The sequence below is a fragment of the Aotus nancymaae genome, unplaced genomic scaffold (genome assembly GCF_030222135.1).
Source record: "Aotus nancymaae isolate 86718 unplaced genomic scaffold, 86718_ANA_hifiasm-v0.15.2.pri h1tg000029l, whole genome shotgun sequence".
In the NCBI taxonomy this organism is placed as follows: Eukaryota; Metazoa; Chordata; class Mammalia; order Primates; family Aotidae; genus Aotus; species Aotus nancymaae.
The window spans coordinates 42,147,053-42,166,665 of NW_026988442.1; the positions used below are offsets into that span (position 1 = coordinate 42,147,053).

The 19,613-nt window shown below is 60.4% G+C and overlaps 1 protein-coding gene across 10 annotated transcripts; it reads left to right on the forward strand.

Moving 5' to 3' along the window:
• Positions 1-1,573: 1,573 nt before the first annotated feature.
• Positions 1,574-18,995, forward strand: ARFGAP1 (ADP ribosylation factor GTPase activating protein 1). Of its 10 annotated transcripts, none has more exons than XM_021672463.2 (14): positions 1,574-1,643; positions 4,717-4,780; positions 5,424-5,533; positions 5,803-5,974; positions 6,537-6,637; positions 7,448-7,534; positions 8,048-8,144; positions 10,102-10,158; positions 11,569-11,601; positions 12,588-12,617; positions 13,607-13,663; positions 14,426-14,485; positions 15,070-15,146; positions 16,912-18,995. In XM_021672463.2, the coding sequence occupies exons 2-14, from the start codon at positions 4,721-4,723 to the stop codon at positions 17,219-17,221; spliced, it is 1,251 nt and encodes a 416-aa protein (XP_021528138.1). In that variant the 5' UTR covers positions 1,574-1,643; positions 4,717-4,720; the 3' UTR covers positions 17,222-18,995. The 10 variants fall into 10 exon arrangements, with proteins under 10 accessions (XP_021528138.1, XP_021528139.1, XP_064238659.1 ...); XM_012440458.3 differs by lacking the exon at positions 1,574-1,643 and adding an exon at positions 2,039-4,620; XM_012440457.3 differs by lacking the exon at positions 1,574-1,643 and adding an exon at positions 2,039-2,689 and having other exon boundaries at positions 4,332-4,780.
• The last annotated feature ends 618 nt before the right edge of the window (positions 18,996-19,613 follow it).

The window sequence follows — 19,613 nt, forward strand, 5'->3', positions numbered from 1 at the left end:
TGAAACGCTTAGCACTTTTTTTTTTCAGTCTTGCTCTGTGGCCCAGGCTGGAGTGGAGGGACACGATCTCAGCTCACAGCAACCTCTGCCTCCCGGGTTCAAGCAATTATCCTGCTTCAGCCTCCTGAGAAGCTGGGATTACAGGCACATGCCACCACCCCCAGCTAATTTTTGTATTTTTAGTAGAGACAGGGTTTTGCCATGTTGTCCAGGCTGGTCTTGAACTCCTGACCTCAGGTGATCCGCCTGCCTCAGCCTCCCAAAGTGTTGGGATTACAGGTGTGAGCCACCACATCCGGCCACTTAGCACGTTTTAATAATGTTCCATACACATTCAACACCCAGAAATTTCACTTCTAGGTAATTACTCATGAGGAAGAAAAAACATACTACAAAAAGTCATTTCAAGACAGCTTTATTCATACTAACCAAAACGTCGAAATGACCCCAGCGTCCAAAGTGTGCACGGACGAAGGAAGTGGCGTGTTTTCCACGACGCACTACTCGGCAATAAAAAGGAACCAGTTACGGATGCATGCAACGTGGCTGAATCTCAGAACCTCGTGTTAAGGGAAGGAAGCCATCACCAAAGTGTATTTTGCACGACTCTATTTGCGTGATATTCCAGAACAGGCAAAACTAAGACATGGAGATGTTGGAATCAGAAGAGCGGTTGCCTCTGTTGAGAATATCTACAACTGACCGGGGTAGACGTTACCTGGGCATATGCATTTGTCAAAACTCATTAAACTGTACGTTTTGCGGTGTGCAGCTTATACCTCAATACAAATGTTTATTCTCCATCATTTCAAGTCCGCCAGATCAGGGAGGAATAAGTGAAATGCACAGAAAAGCACAAAAACAAAACAAAAAACTACCCGCAATTAACCTCCCACGGGTGATCGCTCTTCCTGCTTTGCACCTTCCTAGTGCAGACTCGGGTCCCACCATTGCACACGCGCGCCCTGGGGCACCTGCGTGGCAGGGGTGGGGGCCCGCGGTCCTTTCAACCCCGCCGCCTCCGCCAGGGCCCGAAGGCTCGGCCGCCGGGAGACTCAGACCCAAGTGCGGGAGCACGGGCCCCAGGACGCACCCCCACCCGCGTGCCAGTCCCCCGTGCCCTGCTGCCCACTGCCCGTGGCCTTCGCCCCCTGCCTGTCGCCCGCTGCCCCCGGTCCTCCCACCCCCGTTCCCCTGCCGGTCCCCGGCTGTCCCAGTCCCAGAGCCCCCGCCCCCGCTATCGGCCCCGGTGAACGCGCCATCCCGGAACCACCCCAGCTTCCTTCTGCGGACGCGCGGACGCACGGACGCGTCTCCCGCCCGCCCGGCCTCCCCCGCGGCCACCACGACCAGCTGCGCTCCGGGGCCCAGGGAGGGGTTGGACGGCGCGGCTGCGGGCCTCCGTGGCGACCGGGCGGCTGCGGGCCTCCGTGGCGACCGGGCGGCTGCGGGCCTCCGTGGCGACCGGGCGGCTGCGCGCCTCAGGCGGAAGTCCTGCCCCCCCGGCTCCCGCGAGACCTTGCGAGCGCGACGTAGCCGGAAGCTGGTGGCGGCTGGTGGGCGCCCGGGCGCGTCCCCGTTGCAGTGCTGCGACCCGACACCGGCGCCGGCCTGACCCCGCAGCCCTGTGCGCCTCCTTCCAGGTAAGCGCGCGGCTGGGCTGCGCGGGCTCGGCCTGAGGCCCCGGCTCCCGCGGCGTTACTCCCGGCGTTCGCGGGCAGAACTCCCCGCCGCGGCCGCCCCCGCCCGGACCCCAGAGCTTGGCGGTGCCCACCCCGCCGACCCCCGCGCCCCCTTCCCTTCGAGGCTGCCCTCCACCCGCACCCCGGATCTGGAATCCCCCACCGGGTACGCGAGTCCGGAGCGTCCCTGCCCGCCCACGTCGCCGCCCAGGGCGCGAGCAGGACCCGGCCCCGGCCCCTTCAGCCTCCTCTTCCCGAGCTCCTAGGACCCCGGACTGGGCCTGCGCTTCCACCCCTTAAGGAGTGAGGGCTCTGCCCGGTGTCATCAGCAGTGGGGTGCTGGTGAGCCCGGTCTCGTCAGAAACGGCAGCCTCAGCTCGCTTGGTTTTCTTTACCCTTTGACCTGGATGCCTGTCAAGGGAGGGAGAAGAAACCGGGAAGGGGCTTTTAAAACTTTTTTCACTTTCTGTGTGTTTGGAAGAACTATGCTTCCTGTCTGTTCTTTTAAACGCCTTAATTACAGACCACCAGTTCTAAGAAGTAATTCGGCTCCTATTTTGCAGGTCTCATTAATATTCCTGCCATGCTCTGCTAATTTTAGCACCAACGTTTGGCTCTAAAGTGACCCAGGGCCTCGAAGCTGTTAGCTTCGTTTAGGCATCCCTTTCTGGGGCCGCATGCCTCTCAGTCCAGAAGTCATCTGTTCTTTAGGAGAAAGGGCTGCTGTTCTTAGACGTGGGTCCTTGGGTGCTACAGACTCGGTATTTCTGCTTGTCACTGTGTTGCAGCCCTGGGGCCCGAGCAGTGTTCAGTATCCGTTTTGATCTCACCTATTGCGAGTGTTCCAGCTTAACGGATCCTGAGTTTCGAAGTCTCGGCGGCTCCTGGACTAATAGAGAGTGTCCTCGTTGGGTTTGACGTTTACCGAAGTTGTGTGCACTTGCAGGAGGAGGCGTAGTTTTACATCTTGGTTTCAGGTGTTAAGAGTTCCGGGATTATTTTTCAAGGTAAACCATATTTGTGCTTTTGAAGGCTAGGAGGTATTTGCTTTTGTGTTATTAACTTTAACATTTCAGGATACCCAAAATTAGTCACGTGGAGGAGTTCCTTTTAAATCCAAGGAGAGTCCTTTATTTTTTGCACATTTTCTCCCTGCAGTAGTCCTGTGAGTATCCCATGTATTTTACAGTTAGAAATTCAAGGAGCTTCTCATGGTTCTGACTTTTGTTTGCCCGTGTCTGTTGGCCAATACGTGAGCCCCTGAGAGCAGGCATGGTGCTGTGGGAAGGAGCGAGCGTGGAGACCCGGAGCGGCCTCGTCCTGCTCTGGCGGCTCACCTCCTCCACATGGGCCGTGGCTTCTGCGTGTGCCTGCCGTGAGAAGAACGTGTCCCAACGTCCTTGTAAGCTCAGCCCCGCTACCCTGGGTGCCAGGACCTCTCCAACCCGGCTTAGCCCCTTTCCATCTTCAGTGCTGTGTTCTGGTGGACGCTCAGTTTGATGACAGTGTCGCATCAATGAGTCATGCTGGGGTCCAAGTCCATGCGGTCGGGAGTAAGCATTCGGACCTGCCTCATGCCCTGTGGTTCCTGGGCGCTCTCACACGAGGCACAGAGAATTATGGAGTAGAAGGCAGCCCGGGGTGAACTTTTGGCTTTGTTTTGATGAACTGCACAAAACAGACATTTATTTCCTGACTCTGAATGGGTTTAAAGTAGGTGCTGGTGAATAATAGGAGTCATGGGCTTCAGAATTCACGAACTTTGGCTGTGTGAAGAGTGGGGACACCCCCCCCCCCCCCGTGAATACCTTGTTTCTGCGTACTTATGATGAGAAATGAAATACAGGACAGAGGTTTTTCTTTCTTTCTTTTTTTAAGCTTCACCTCAACATAAATTTCCACCTACACCATGAGTAGGAAAGCTGGTCTATACAGTTCTCTTAAATACAGTGAAGGAGGAAAGGGCTGGCGCCGGAAAGGGCGTCCGTGCACACGTGTAGTTTCCTGTGGCTTACAGAGTGCTGTGTGCTCTCTGTGTAGTGAGAGCTAGAGGAAACAGCACACAGCTCTGTTCATATTAAGAGGCGGGTGAGGCTCAGAGAGACAGCACACTGAGGCGTGGGCTGGCGGGGGTGCAGGCCTGCTGCCTCCAGGCTGGACCGTCTCTGCAGCCTGCCCAGGGGTGGTGTGTGCAGGGCCACTGGGTCATTCTCGTTGGACGCTGGGGTTGGTAGCACCCCTTCCTCCAGCTTTGAATCTCAACGTATCGGTTTTCCCGGCCCTGAGTTAGATGGGCCACCGGCAGAAGTTGTACGTGGTTAGTCAGGAGAGCTACGGAGACACCCACAGGTTTTCTCTTCAGCCTGAGTCTGGTTGCTGCTGTCCCACTAGGGTCCCTGTGAGCCACCGCGGTGGGGCTGATGGTCCGAAGACACTCTCTTTGTCCCACTGCAGCCACACTGTTGCCCCCAGGCCTCGGAATGGCCCCGGAAGGACCCACCTGCAGGTCACCCAGCAGGCCGGCTGTTCCCACACTCTGGGCAGGGTCACTGCTTCTGCCCCACACTGGGGAGGTGGCGGGAGGCTGGAGTGCAGAGTCCGTGGGCTCCCTGACCGTGATCAGCCCAAGTGTGGTGTGTCGCCTTTTAGGAGGAAAATCGAATTTAGCAGCCCATCTCTGTGTGTCTCTAAAGACCACCCTTACTGTGAATTTCACTGTTGGAAGACAGGCCTTTTTATAAATGATGCCGTCTTGGTGGAGAATAAGCAAAGTGGCGCCAGTAATTACATGATCTTCCTGATCCTCGCCCTGGCCACAGCCTGGGCGCCTCCTGGGGTGTGGGGAGCAGAGTCCTTTGGAAAGTGGTCCCCGTGGCCCCCTGCAGCCCGCGGCCCTGTGACCGGGACTTCCGAGCAGCTCAGCAGAGCTGCCCCTCAGGTTTTCTGCTGTGTGGTGTTTTTCTACAGACACTATTTTCTTTTTTGTAGAGCAGCCTGTGTGTAAGTTTAAAGCGCTTGTTTTTCTCCTTTGCAGCATCATGGCCAGCCCAAGAACCAGGAAGGTTCTTAAAGAAATCAGGGTACAGGATGAGAACAACGTAAGTCTCCGCCTCCCCCCATGCTGTGGTCAGGGTCAGCGAGTCCCGGGAAGTTGCACTCTAAGCCTGTGGTTCTGGGGCCCTCCTTGAGTGGATAGTGGTTGGCGTGGCTCTGGACGTGCGTGGCTTGTGCTGGCCGGTGGCGTGGGTGGGCGGCTCTTAGAGTGGTGGCCTTTTCTGGCACTCATCAGTGCTGGCTGTTGGGGGTGCGGACTTCTGGCTGTTGGGGGTGGGGACCCCTGGCTGTTGGGGGTGCGGACCCCTGGCTGTTGGGGGTGCGGACCCCTGGCTGTTGGGGGTGGGGACCCCTGGCTGTTGGGGGTGCGGACCCCTGGCTGTTGGGGGTGCGGAACCCTGGCTGTTGGGGTGGGGACCCCTGGCTGTTGGGGGTGGGTGCTGGTCCACATTTCTCAGGTCACATCACCCTAAGGACATGTCTGCCTCATGTCTGAATGTTTTATTACATGGGAGGCTCTTGGCCCTCATGCCTGGCCCCACCCATGCCCTCTGGCCACCCTGGGCAGCCCTGTTGGGCTCATCTGCATTTGCTCTTGTCTGCACTAGTTCCTTGGGGCCACCTGTCAGGTCTCCGGTCCTGGGCTCTGCCCTGAGCCACCTGGTGAGTCCCTGTGGCCCTTTACAGGTTTGTTTTGAGTGTGGCGCATTCAATCCTCAGTGGGTCAGTGTGACCTACGGCATCTGGATCTGCCTGGAGTGCTCGGGGCGACACCGTGGGCTCGGGGTGCACCTCAGGTCAGTGTTCTGCCGCCCCGGCTCTGCGGAGCCTGCGGGCAGCCCTCATCTGTTCTGACACTGGAGGTGCCGACGCCACGGAAGCTCGGGGCCGCCTCCCACCGTGTGGCCAGTGTCACTTTGGTGATGCCACCCGCAGGGTTCCAGCTGCCAGCCACTCAGCCCCCTCCGCTGCCACTTGCTGTGTCCAGTTCGCAGCGTGTTGCTGGGTGGAGGGCGTCCCTGGGTATCCCCGGTGCCGAGCGAGTTGCTCGATCCTCTGTTTCCAGCTTTGTGCGCTCTGTCACGATGGACAAGTGGAAGGACCTTGAGCTTGAGAAGATGAAAGTGGGCGGGAACGCTAAGTTCCGAGAGTTCCTGGAGTCGCAGGAGGATTACGATCCCCGCTGGGCCTTGCAGGAGAAGTACAACAGCAGAGCCGCAGCCCTCTTCAGGGACAAGGTAGGGCAGCCGACTCGCTCTCGCCCGCGGTGCGGGGCTGCTCCCCCGTCGTGGCAGCTGGACTGTGGTCTTCAGTGGTTCTGGAGCTGGTTCTGGCACACCCCCTGGGCACGCACAGTCCAGGACAGACAAGAATGTCGTGATCCTCGCTGCCCCGGAGCAGACACTTCCTGCCCAGACGGGAGGCACGTGGCTTGTAATCACCAGGGGAGGAGACAGACCTTCCCCACCTCCGGGGGAAAAGGACTAAGGCCCTTATTGGCTGTGTGACACGTTGGGCACAGTGTTTCTAAGAAGCGTGGAGGCCAAATAGGTGGGTCTCCTGCGTTCGAAGTTGGAGCTGCACCAGCCAGGAGCTCCCCAGCTCCGTTGTTGATTGTAAAGTGAGCCCTGGCCTCCGCATCCACACCTGGGCTGTGCACCTGAGCAGGGCCATCGAGGGGGGCCGAGAGGAGGCTCTGGGTGCTCCAGGCACGCCGTGGGGGCTGCGCCAGAGTGGATGGTGACCATGGGCGTCGCCAGACAGCTCTGTGCTCTCTGACACCCCGTGTTTTGTTGTCAGGTGGCCGCTCTGGCCGAAGGCAGAGAGTGGTCTCTGGAGTCGTCACCTGCCCAGAACTGGACCCCGCCTCAGCCCAGGACACCACCGTCCACGGCACACCGGTGGCTGCTCCTTCTGGCATCTCTCGGGGCCCCAGTGCAGTTTCTGCGGGGCCCTGATCTCAGTATCTTGGGTTCCCCCACGGAATCCCCCACTTCTTTGCTGTTGTGACAGCTCGTTCCCAGAAGTCAGAGGGAAAAACAGCTTTTTTAGATTGCCAAAACAGTACGAGCTTTTGGTAAAATTTCAACCCATAAAGCTGTCTCAAATAGTGCCCCAGGCAGGCTCTGCACGTCTTCCATGTGTGCACGCAGCCATGTGCGCCGTGGCGCTGTGGGAGCTCATGTCTCCATCTGCTCATGGGGGTGCGGTCTCCCCTTCCCCAGTTACCCATCTGTCTGGCGCTGGCCCTGCCGCCCTTGAACCAACCCCTGTTGTGGTTGCATCCCACGTCCTGCTTCAGGGAGCGTCCCGGGCAGGGTGACTGTGCTGCGGGAGGTCTCCCCACCTCACTCGGCCCCCGCCGCGTCCGGGTGCTTCTGGCAGAAGGCTTTGTACTGCGGGCAGCTCCGGCTCAATTCCAGGCCCTTAGCCCTCTCGCCTCGCCTCTTCCCCGGTGCCTCCCGCCGATGGAGAGCACAGAGCCCACTGTGGAGGCCTCTGGTGATGTCCATGAGGCTGGCATTGCTGGGGTTTCAGCACCTGAGCCCAGCAGCCACTGAGACAGAGCTTGAGGCAATCCTGGCCTTAGGTGCTCTTGGGGGTGACGTGAAGGCACTGCCCACTTAGGCCGTGTGGTTCCGGGGTGCTGCTGGGGTCACCTCAGACTCCACCCGGCCGTGGTCTCACCCACCTTCGATGCTTGGTTTTAGAGCCTCTGGCCAGCCGCAGAATGTGACCGCCTCCTCGGACAAGGCTTTTGAAGACTGGCTGAATGATGACCTAGGCTCCTATCAAGGGTAAGGACTTGAGAGCTGGGGGTGGCTCGGGCAGGCCAGTCCCACAGGGCTCCGTCTGCCGGGCAGGGCTGCTCCCCGCGGGGCTCCCGTGTGCAGCGGGTGCAGAACCCATGCACGTGCTCTGCGGGGTCTGAGTGCAGCAAGCCGCAGCCGGTGTGAACTGGGGTCTCGGGTGTAGAGAAGAGCCAAGCTTAGAGGAGAAACAGCACGTCTTCTACCTGGAACCCACCAGACCTGTCAATGAATTTCTGTCCCCAGCGCTGTCATAAAGTTGTTTTGATCCTTTTTCCAGTATTTCTGTTACTGGGTTTGAGAATTTGCTGGGGTCCCTCTGGTGACGTGGCAGGAGGGTCTTTTTAAATGAACAGAAAGTGCATCTCTGCTGCTGGGGAGCCTCAGAAGGCAACGCGCACATCCCCAGAGCCCAGCCTCGCCTCCGTTCAGGGCCCCACGCCTTCACGGGGAGCAGGGTTCACGCCAGCATCCTCAGTCGCTTGTCCCCTTTGTTTTCAGGGCCCAAGGTAATCGCTACGTGGGGTTTGGGAACACACCACCGCCTCAGAAGAAAGAAGATGACTTCCTCAACAATGCCATGTCTTCCCTGTACTCGGTGAGGATTTTTGCGCCTGCAGACCATGCCTCCCGTGGGCAGACCCCGCTTGACGGCACGGCGGCCGTCGGGGGCAGTGCAGCAGGCCTGGAAAACACATGCTCTTTGTCTCGTTCTGATTTAAGAGCCCCTTCCTTACCTTCTGCGATGTTTTCTTGCAAAAACGTGGCTTAAATTTTTCAGATCCCCAAATGTATTCAGTCACTACTTTTTTTTTTTAAAGTAGAATCTTGCTTTGTCATCCAGGCTGTAGTGCAGTGGCGTGATCTCGGCTCACTGCAACTGCCGCCTCCCGGGTTCAAGAGATTCTCCTGCCTCAGCCTCCAAAGTAGCCGGGATTACAGGCGCATGCCACCACATCCAGCTAATTTTTGTGTTTTTAGTTGGGCAGGGTTTCACCAGGTTGGCCAGGCTGATTTTGAACTCCTGAGTTCAGGTGATCTGTCTGCCTCGGCCTCCCAAAGTGCTAGGATTACAGGTGTGAGCCACCACACCCAGCCATCACTGGGTATAGTTCAAATCCAGCAGCTGATGTTCTTCCTGAGAACCCAAGGACTGCTGGCAGCTGTGCGGCCGTGCTCTCTGTGGAGGGAGTGCTGAGTGCAGTGGGAAGCCGGCTCCAGGGGGGGCTCTGTGGCAGCACTGGGAAGCAGCTTGGGTGCTGCCACCCTTGGGGATGGAGAGGGCTCAGCTGTGTAGATGTGGCCCCGCTTTGCTCTCAGGGCCATTCCTGGTCGGGGGTGCCTGGAAGCTCCAGGTCAGACTTCAAAGTGTGACAGCCTGGGCTTGTTGCCATTTTTCTGGTAACGGAAATACATTTTGTTTGACTTGCATTTCCAAGGAAATTTTTACCATCTGTAAAAAAATGACTTTTATAGGGTGTGGTGGCTCACGCCTATAATCACAGTACTTTGGGAGGCTGAGGTGGGCAGATTACCTGAGGTCAGGATGAGATCAGCCTGGCCAACATGGCAAAACCCCATTTCTACTAAAAAGATACAAAAATTGGCCAGCCATGGTGGCGTGTGCCTACAATCCCAGCTACTTGGGAAAGCAGGGCAGGAGAATTGCTTGAACCTGGGAGGCGGAGGTTGCGCTTCCAGCCTGGTGACAGAGTGAGACTCCATCTCAGAAAAAAAGAAGAGGATTTTTATTCATTGCAGCATCGTTGTCCATTGTTGGGGTCATACCAGCAACCTGAGCGTCTGGCCACGGGGCCACTTACCCGGGAGCTCGAGCTGAGAGCCAAGGAAGGGCTTGTTTTGTCTTCTGTTTTTCTTCCTTGAGACGGGTCTTGCTCTGTTGCCAACACTGGAGTTCAGTGACACAGTCATAGCTCACTGCAGCCTCTAAGCCCTGGACTCAAGCCATCCTCCCTCCTTGGCCTCTTGAGTAGCTTGGCCTCCCAGAGTTCTGGGATTACAGGTGTGAGCCACCATGCCTAGCCAGAAAGGGCTTTTTAATACTGATATGACAACGTCTTCAAAGTAGGTTGAGAAAAAAGCAGGTTTAAAATCAATGCCTTCATCTGTAAGGAGCCCCCAAGTGCGCGGAGCTTCTGGGCACTCCTGGCTGCGCGGCCGCGGACAGCACAGTCGCTTTCTCTTGCAGTCATTCGGCATCTGTAGGGAAGAAAAGCACGTTTTTTCAGCCTGGGCGTGGGCTTCACTTTAGCGTCTCTTCCTTCTACCTTTTTCTCTCTGGGGAAGGCAGCTCAGCTTAGTGATCTCTCAAGTGAGGGTCCCTTTGCATTTCCTTTAGGAGGGAGAGGATGAGTTGTGATTGAAATGAGACGTTTATTCTAAATAGCTTTAGTTTATCTTGGTAGACTTAGGAGGAAGCTCTGAGCATAGATGAAGGAGAGCAGGTTACCGAGGTCATGACCCCACCCATCTCACCTCTGTTTCTGTTCCTGGGTCTCAGTCCTGACGTGGCTGCTCTCTGTCACCCCCCTCAGGGCTGGAGCAGCTTCACCACTGGAGCCAGCAGGTTTGCCTCAGCAGCCAAGGAGGGCGTAAGTCACTGTCCCTACCACGCCACTGGGCCCTTGGGGCACCGGCCGCTGCTGGGCTGGGGTTCTGGGAGCTGCAGAAGGGATGTGAGACACAGAGGGCTTGTGGGTGCTCTAACCAGGGGCTGTGCCGTGTGTGCCAGCTGGGGTGGTGCCGGGGCCTGGGAGGTTCTGCAGGAACACAGCAGCTCAGGCCATTCAGGAGCTGCTCCTCCTGCATCAGACCCGCTGCTGGCAGAGGGGTCCCGCCTCGATGAAAGTGAGGGAGAGGTGAGCCTGGTCGATCCCTGGACTCCACCCTGACCCAGCAAGGCAGGTCTCAGGCACCACATGTCCCTGGAGCTTCTGCTTCTGGGGCTCGTCGTGTTTTGATAGCGTTTTCTCTCTCTTTCGCCTGCTCCTCATCCTGAAATGCAGGGAGGATTTGGGACTTTTGTCAGGGCAGACGGTGGAGCGTGAGGCAGGGACCCAGGAGCAGGATTGAAACCAGGATGGGGCATGGGCCCCTGGGGGCTGGACTGTGGTGTGAAAGGAGAAGGGGGAGCCCGGAGCAGGGCAGAGCATCGCACTGGGTGCCTGCAGCTGCCCAGACAAGCATCTCGGCACCCCAGTTGGGGCCCTTGTGAGCAGAAGTCACAGTGCGCACCTGCCAGGTGTCTCCGTGGTCACTCTGGTCCTGTGTCTTCCCTGGGCCCTGCAAGGGCAGCAGGCCAGGCGTGCAGGCTCCAGCTCCCATGGCCCCATTACTCCATTTGCCGAGTGGCTGCTTTTGGTTCCCGCCAGGGCCTCCGTTTCCTCGCCTCCAGGGGAGGGCTGCAGCCTAGGGAAGTCCAGGTGCCTTCCAGCCAGAGTGTCATGGTCCGACCTTTCCTCCTCCCATGGAGCGCAGAGGTCACTCAGGTGCTGGGCGTCGCCGTGCCTGGACCATGCTGGACAAGGAGCCATCCCCACGTAGCGGGAGATGGGGCTGGGGCGGTGGCGAAGCCCGTTGACAAGCACTGCCGTGGCTTTCCCAGCTTGTCCTCTGCCCCAGCAGGCTCCACCCCGGGGCCACGTCTGCAGGTGTCCTGAAGGCTGGAGGATGGGGCTGGCCCTGCTGTTCCCCGGCCGTATACTGCTCTTGTGCGCCCTGACCCCAGTGGCACGCCGGGCCGGCCCCCCTCCAGGGAGAAGCTGGCATTTGTGCTAACCCAGGCCCCACTGCAGCTCTCCTAGGCATCTCAGAGCTATAGGGTCACCTCAGAGCTGCTGGCAGCCCGGGGGCCATTGGGAGACAGTCCTGGAACTGAGAGTCCCTGGGCCCTGAGGAAGGAAGCTTGGCAGGCGGTGTGGAGACTGTTGGCTCTGTCCGTGTGTTTCATTTTAGGCTACAGTGTTAACATTGTCAAGTCCTGTCTGTGTTTTTTGTTTTAGGCTACAAAATTTGGATCACAAGCAAGTCAGAAGGTAACAGAGGAGAAACTTCTGCACCCTGTCCTGAGCCTCTGACGTCACGTGCAGCGCCCACAGCTGCCTGGTTCCCTCTTCCCAGGCCACGTGCTCAGGGCTGAGGGCCCAGCGTAGCAGGGTGTTCCCAGTGTGTTGCTCCCTGGCTCGGCCCCTCCTCATGCCAGGGTGGCTGCCTCATGGGCCCGCTCAGGGCCTCGGGCCACACTCGCTGCTGTGACTGGCACCTGGTGCTGGTGTGTGGCCACTTTGCAGCTGAGCATCTTGGGAGCAGGACTGCCAGACTTGGCAGATGGCCTACACTGGCGGCAGCTGCTCAGCCGGCAGGGGCGTTGTGAGTGGTGCCGTGCCAGCAGCACCCAGGATGCGTCTATACTCGGGGGCCACAGAGTGTCCCTCTGCCCTGGCCGGGACATCCCCCAGCTGTAGGCAGTGTGGCCTCGGGACTTCGTATATTTGTATTCTTTAGGATTTGAGTGGCGGCCGCATGGTCCCCACTTGGTGGTCAGGGCTGTGGTCTGTCTGTCCTGAGGGTCAGAGTCACCCAGGAGGCAGTGGCCATGTGAGGCCCACCACAAAAGCCAGGACTGCAGGCGTGGAGCTGCACGTGGTTTTCTAGGACACACCCTTGCTCCCAGGGGGAGGGGTCCATTCTCACGAGGTGCCCGTCCGTCCCCCCGTGGCCTGTAGCACTCCTTTTCTCTCTGAGGGAGTCTTCGTGTGGCCACCCCCAGCTGCAGGGACGCCTGCCCGGCTTTGCCGCGGCCCCCCCAGGCTCCTGAGCTGCGGTCACTCACGCAGTTCCTGAGGTGGTGGTCAGGTCCAGGGCAGGGAGTGGTGGCTCCAGGTCGTGTTGCTGAGACCCCCCCCGCCCCCTGTGCTGCCTCAGCGCCGCGGCAGCACGCGGCGGGTTCGAAGGCGCTGTGGGTTACTAATGCCGCCTCACCTTGCCCTCTCCTCACCTGTCGCCTCGCTGTCGGGTGAAGTTTTGGGGTCACAAGCAGCAGCCGGAGCCGGTAAAGCCCGCGTCTGCTCTTGCATGGTGTCCACGTCTCCGCTGAGAATGCGCTTGGCTCCCGCTGCCCCCCTGCGTGCTGCCGCCGTCTCGTGTCACCTCACGTGTGCACACGTGCAGACCCTCTCCCGGCCTTGGTCCGTGGCTCTCCTTTGAGATCCAGGATCTGTATCAGGCTTGGTGGTGTGTGCCTGTCACCCCAGTACCACTGCGCTCCAGCCTCGGCAGGATAATGAGACCTCATCTCCAAAAAACACAAACCCTGACCCAGGCTTGCCGCCGGGAGGCACTGGAGGGAGCAGGGGGCACTGGGCATGGGGCTGCTGAGCAGGGTTTCCAGGCCACGCTGCCCTCCCTCGAACTCAGTGCAGAGGAGGACCTTTGCCCCGTGACGAATCCTTCCCCTTACGGTCTTTGATCTGCGCTTCTCCCCGCGCAGAGGTCTCGGAGAGAGGAGGCCTCACACCACATCCCCAGGTGGCCCTGTGGCCTCGATGCCCGAGTGACCCAGGATCAGGAGGGGCTGTTCCTTTCTCAGCAGCTTCTTCCCATGGCCCCAGCCTCCCTGCCCTCTTCCCTCCAGGGGGCGTTGGTGCCTGGCTGGGGAGGAAGACGAGGCATCCCAGGTCAGCCTGGGCTGGCCACAGCTGGTGTTGGCCTCAGGCTTGGGCTGCACGGGGCATGTCCCCACCAGCCCAGCCCCGCTGGCTGCATGGCGGTGCATGAGGGAGACCCCCAGAGGGAGCTCCCTGTGTCTTTGAGGGCCCTTCTTGCTAGAATGGCGGCACGGTCGTCGCCTTCTCGAGGTGGTGGCTGACTGCACGTTGGGGGTTGTGTGCAAAGCCCCATTTCCTGCCTCCTGCGCTCGTGCCCTCCTGCCTTCCCCTGCTGGCGAAGCTCCCACTGCCCTTTGCTGGCCTGGGCTGCCGCTGCCAACCCATCTTCCACACGGAGTTGCCATCAGGGCTCACGCGACTTCCCTTCCCACAGGCATCTGAGCTGGGCCACAGCCTGAACGAGAACGTCCTCAAGCCTGCGCAGGAGAAGGTAGTGGGGCAGCTCCGAGGGGTTGATGTGCTGCTTGTACCCAGAGCCCTTCACTTGGTGGGGAGGGGGCGTGGGTATGTTGGGGGTGTCGGGGTTGGTTTGTCCAGTGACTGGCACTCGGTGAGGCCCAGCCTCACCCCGCTTCTCTAGCACGGGCGTCCTCCTCGGGGGCTGGGTGCCTCGGAACCTCCAGCTGATCTCTTCCCCTGCCTAGGGCCTCCCTCGCAGGCCCGCAGCCCCTTCCTTTTCTCTGCCTCACCCCCTAGAGCTGGCCCCAGTGCTGTGCACAGAGGAGGCTCTGGTGTGGGAATGACACCCGCCATCCTCAGGGGTCAAGTGCCCTGCTAGCTCCCTGCCTCCTTTGGGGCCTGACTGGGACATGCAGGGGACCCACCTGGGGCAGTGTGGACCGTCCTCAGGCCTGACTGGGACACGCGGGGGACCCACCTGGGGCAGCGTGGACCGTCCTCAGGCCTGACTGGGACACGTGGGGGACCCACCTGGGCAGCGTGGACTTTCCTGAGGTCACTTTGTCAGCAGTGCCTGACGGGGGCCACGTCTGCAGGTGCCAGGCCTGGCAGTGATGTGGTCTCTTGATGCTGGAATCACTTTGGGGCAGTATAGAACTTTCTGGGCTCAGCCTGACAGCTGTCCACGTGCCCTTGTTTCGCGTGCCCTCACCCTGGGGACTCCCTGCATTCCGGAAGCTTTAGGCTTTAGTCTCTTCCACCTCCACTAATGCCGCCATCTTAACCCACGCAGGTGAAGGAGGGAAAGATTTTTGATGATGTGTCCAGTGGGGTCTCTCAGTTGGCATCCAAGGTAGGGAGCCTGCCAGAGGTGCAGGCACGGCTGAAGCCAGTCTCCATATCCACGGCCCTGGGCACGAGAGCAGGGGCTCTGAGCAGGCCCCAGCCTGCCCCAGCCCACCTCGGCAGTGGCCCCGTCCTCTGAGACGGGAGGAGGGCTGCCCGGCCTGACGGCCAGAGGGATATGGAAACGGCTTGGCCCGCTGCGGCCCGGCCAGCCACTAACTGCCCCTTCCGCTCTTCCCTTGCCGCTGCTGGCCTCTTCCTCGGTAAGTGCTGGCGCTGCCCTCGCCGTCTTCCGTCCGCTGCTCTGCAGGCCGGTCGGGGTCTGCGTTTTGTCCTGTTAACTGGCGTGAGGTGCTCTGCAGATGGCGAGGGAAGAGCAGGCCCCACCCCTCCCGTGTGTGGGTGGGTGCAGCCGTGTCCGACGTGCTCCCGGCGCCGCTGCGGTGTGTCCGTGTGCGTCTGTGTACGAGTGTGCCAGGCACCGCTCGCTTCTGGATTTTACCTGGGCCTTCTCAGCCGGTCGGTGCATGCTGGCTTGCCTGCCTGTGCCGTGACAGGGCCTCCCTAACCTCTCTTCCCATCTCCTTCCAGGTCCAGGGAGTCAGCAGTAAGGGATGGCGGGACGTCACCACCTTTTTTTCGGGGAAAGCAGAGGGCTCCTTGGACAGGTATGCCAACCCCCGGGCCTGTGTCCCACCCCCAACTCCTGACCAGTCTTCTCACAGGCTCTCCAGGAGGTGGTGGGCATCCTTGCTGGGCGGTGCGGGGGGGAGGGGGCACCATGGAAGGCTCTCTGAGTGCTCTGCCGCTTCAGGGACCTGTCTCGCCTGTCCCTGCCCTGGCCGTGTGCTTTTTGGAGCAGGAGCTGGGCACCTTAGGCTGGGGTGGGAGGGAGAGTCTCACCCACATGCCCCTACATAGGACTGGTGAGAGGAGGAGCCGGCCCTGCTCTGCCATTCCTCTGTCTCCCAGACTCTGGGTGGGTAGAGCAGGTAGGGGACCAGGGGACAGCAGGGCTGGGACCCCCAAGACCTGTCCTGGGCCCTGTGTCCAGCTCTGCCCTTGGCAGAGTGCCCCAGGCATTTCTGCTGGAAGCTGGCTGCTCTTCTCAGTCCCTGACCCCAAGGAGAACCACAGGGCTCTCATAGGGCGTGGCCTCGTGCTGTCCACTGAGACGCCAGCCCTGGTGGGCACGGATGCTCTGCCCCGAGATGGGCCCAAACTTTCCCTGCAAATGCTACGTCCTTTCCCTCCCTTTGTGTGTGTGGGGTTTCAGTGGTGTGACTACAGCTGACGACAGAGGGCAAGGCCTGGTCCAGGGCCGACATGCAGCGGGGCATCTCTCGGGAGAGCCTGAGTCCCCGCATGAGGCATCTCTGGGGAGAGCCTGAGTCCTCCATGAGGCATCTCTCAGGAGAGCCTGAGTCCCCGCATGAGGCATCTCTCGGGAGAGCCTGAGTCCCCACATGAGGCATCTCTCAGGAGAGCCTGATTCCCTGCATGAGGCATCTCTGGGGAGAGCCTGAGTCCTCCATGAGGCATCTCTCGGGAGAGCCTGAGTCCCCACATGAGGCATCTCTCGGGAGAGCCTGAGTCCCCGCATGAGGCATCTCGGGAGAGCCTGAGTCCCCGCATGAGGCATCTCTGGGGAGAGCCTGAGTCCCCGCATGAGGCATCTCTGGGGAGAGCCTGAGTCTTCTATGAGGCATCTCTCGGGAGAGCCTGAGTCCCCGCATGAGGCATCTCTGGGGAGAGCCTGAGTCCCCGCATGAGGCATCTCTCGGGAGAGCCTGAGTCCCCGCATGAGGCATCTCTGGGGAGAGCCTGAGTCCCCGCATGAGGCATCTCTGGGGAGAGCCTGAGTCCCCGCATGAGGCATCTCTGGGGAGAGCCTGAGTCCCCACATGAGGCATCTCTGGGGAGAGCCTGAGTCCTCCATGAGGCATCTCTCGGGAGAGCCTGAGTCCCCACATGAGGCATCTCTCGGGAGAGCCTGAGTCCCTGCATGAGGCATCTCGGGAGAGCCTGCGTTCCCGCATGAGGCATCTCTCGGGAGAGCCTGAGTCCCTGCATGAGGCATCTCGGGAGAGCCTGAGTCCCCTCGTGAGGCATCTCTCAGGAGAGCCTGTGTCCTGCATGAGGCCAGTGCCCCTCCCCCTCCCCACTTGACTAAACCACTGATGATACAGCAGGTTGGAGCTGGTAGAAAAGGAAATTTTCTGTAAAAGAGTGGGCCCTGGTTCTCCAGGTCCCTGGCACAGTTTCCTCTGCTCTAAAATGGGAGAAACAGCTCCTGCCTGTGGAGCCCAAATGCTGGCCTGGGAAGGTGCCACAGGGCCTGGTGGTCACTGCAGGTGCAGAGCTGTCGGGGGCGCAGAATTCTGAGTGGTGGGCTGAGTGACATTCACAGTCCCCCTTCTGTCTCTTTAAAAGCCCCTCCGAGGGCCACAGTTACCAGAACAGTGGTCCGGACCACTTCCAGAACAGCGCCATAGACCAGAGCTTCTGGGAGACTTTCGGGAGCACCGAGTCCGCCAAGGCCCGGAAGTCCCCGAGCAGCGACAGCTGGACATGCGCGGACACGTCCACGGAGAGGAGGAGCTCCGACAGCTGGGAGGTGTGGGGCTCAGCCTCCACCAACAGGAACAGCAACAGCGACGGCGGGGAGGGCGGGGAGGGCGCCAAGAAGGCGGTGCCGCCGGCTGTGCCCGCTGACGACGGCTGGGACAACCAGAACTGGTAGGGCCGCCGCAGCCCCGTCCCCAGCGCCCGGGGTGACTTCGTGTTTGCACTCTGCCCTCGTTCTCCTTCCATTTGACCCAAGAATCAGCGACTGCAGTGTGAGGACAGCGTCTCGGGAGGCAGGACTCCAGGGAGACTCACCTGTCCACCTTGGGAGTCCCGGTGCGTGGGGCGGCTTGCTCTCCATCCCGTGCAGGGGCTGTCCCATCCCACACTCCCTGGGCATTCTTGGACTCCAGCAGGGGCCCGGCGTGGCTTACTGGGAGGTGGCTGCGGCACGGACCCTCGCAACTGCGTTCCGGTGGCTGGTTCGACACGTTATCTCCGGGGTCAGGGACCAACCACGTGCCGTGCTGTCGGCGATGAGGAGCCGCATCTCGTGGGATGTTTAACTCTGGGTTTGCTCTAGTTCTTTCTCTTTGAAGAAAGTGACTGGTAAAGATGGAAATGCTGAAGGCGACACTGGCGCTCACACTGCCACCGACCGCCCTCACCTCCAAGTCCACGCCTGCCTGGGCCCGTGCTGTCAAATCCATGTCATTACCCTCAGTGGCTTCCCTGCATCAGCCTTGTCCAGCCACCACACTCACCGGCCACACCTCCCAATGGCCATGCCTGAGCTGTTCTCGGTGCTGGAGCTTGACTATCCTGGAACGCCCTGTTAGACAAAGGAGTGCGGGGGGGTGACAGTAGGAGGGGCCTGGATTCAGGAGCTGAGCTGGGGTCGCCTGTGTGCAGTGCCTGGGCCTGGAGAAGGTCCAGCTCCTGGTCAGCCCGCAGCGTGCAGCTGTGCCCGCGTCCCTCCGGAGCATGGCTGGCTTGAAGATGGGGCTGCCCTGCAGACCAGTGCCCGCCCCATGCCGACCTTCCCCGAGGACTGGATGACGTGCCGCTGTGTGTGACTCAGTCTCCCTCATCTGCCCCGTGTGACCCTCCATCTCGGCCAGCCGTGCATGCGCCGGAAACTCGTGCAGTGTGTGAGGTGCTCTCCCCTGCCGCCGTGCTCCCTGATCACCCCGCTTTCCGGCCGCCGTCTGCAGCACTCCTGGAGCAGCAGGCTGGCCCTTCAGCCCCACGCACGTCCCACCTCAGGGACTCGGCCACCTGCGGCACAGGATGGGCCCTAGATTTCAGGGAGCCCTCCTGGCACCCACACCTCCCTGCGGGCACCAGCCCCCTTGGTAGCCAACGTGGAGGGCCTGTGCCCCTGGCTGCCACGGACGGACTTGGTCACAAAGCAGGCACCTGCTGTAGTTGGACCTGGGGTCAGAGGCTCGGGTGCTGAGAAGCCTCAGGGCAGTGTGGCCAACACAGAGGTCCCAGGAACTCAGCCCCGGAGAGCGGAACCTGAGGTCTCGGAATGTCTTTCCTGAGCTGAGGCTTGGGCAGCCTTGAATCCTGGTGGGCTGAGCGCTCTGAGGAGGGGTAGACTCCATCCTGGACAGTGGGGCGTGGTTTCCACGTGACCATTTCTACGCCAGCACCTTGACTTGGCAGCACGAACCCAAGCTCTTCCCCCTCCCCGAAGGTGCCTTCCTTGGGGGCAGGGTGATAGTCCCTTCTGATGGGAAGTACAGTCAGTGTTGGGAGGGAGGGGTTGGGGCCACCTTCGGAAGGGGATGTGGTGGCTGAGATCCCTCGAGGGTGAGGGCCTTTCCCTTCTGCAGGTGCGGGCAGGTGTCCCGGGACGGGCTCTGGGGCCTCTCCTGGCTGTGTGAGGGCCCACGTGGAAGGCACGGACCTGACAGCATTCCAATAAAGCACACGAGAGCACGCGGAACGTCTGGGTGCATCCCAAGGGGTCGCTTCCAGTGCCATGCTAGCAGGGTCATGGGAGCCCCCAGGAGCAGGGCTGGAGCACTGGGCTCCCTCGTTTCTCCTGGCCCCTCGCTGCGTGTTTCAGGACCCAAGGAGAGGCCTACTGCCTAACCAGCCCTCCTGGGGAGGCCCTGGCCTTACCCCATCTGAGCCAGACCTGGCGAGTAGGCAGCTGGGCGGCCCAGCCAGAGAAGAGGTTATGGGCCTTTGGCCGGCTAGCAAGACTCCAATGGGTCCAGTGACCCTTGGCCTGGGGAGGTGGGCTGTGGCTCCTGTGGTGGAGGATGGCACCTGGGCCTGGGTCTAGAAGGGCTCTTGCACCTCCCAGAGATCCAGCAGCCCCCACCCACGCTGTGGTGGATCTCAGCCCAGATCCAGGAAACTCAAGGTGCCATCTGATAGTGGGGTTCGGGGGCAGGAAGGGTGTCTGTAGACAGGAGAGGCCCGCAGAGGGTCGCCTTGCTCTGGGGCAGCGCTTTAGGGCAGGCGGGCTGAGGCCAGAGCGGCTGGATTTGGAAGACTAAAGTGGCAGGTCCCAGGCCAGCTGTGGGCCTGGAGTCCGTTCTTGGTTGAAG

Coding starts and splice junctions, on each gene's coding strand:
- ARFGAP1 (XM_021672463.2), top strand. CDS start 4,721: ATGGCCAGCCCAAGAACCAGGAAGGTTCTTAAAGAAATCAGGGTACAG. Junction 11,602..12,587: donor GATCACAAGCAAGTCAGAAG/GTAACAGAGGAG, acceptor TGTCGGGTGAAG/TTTTGGGGTCACAAGCAGCA. Junction 15,147..16,911: donor GCAGAGGGCTCCTTGGACAG/GTATGCCAACCC, acceptor TCTCTTTAAAAG/CCCCTCCGAGGGCCACAGTT.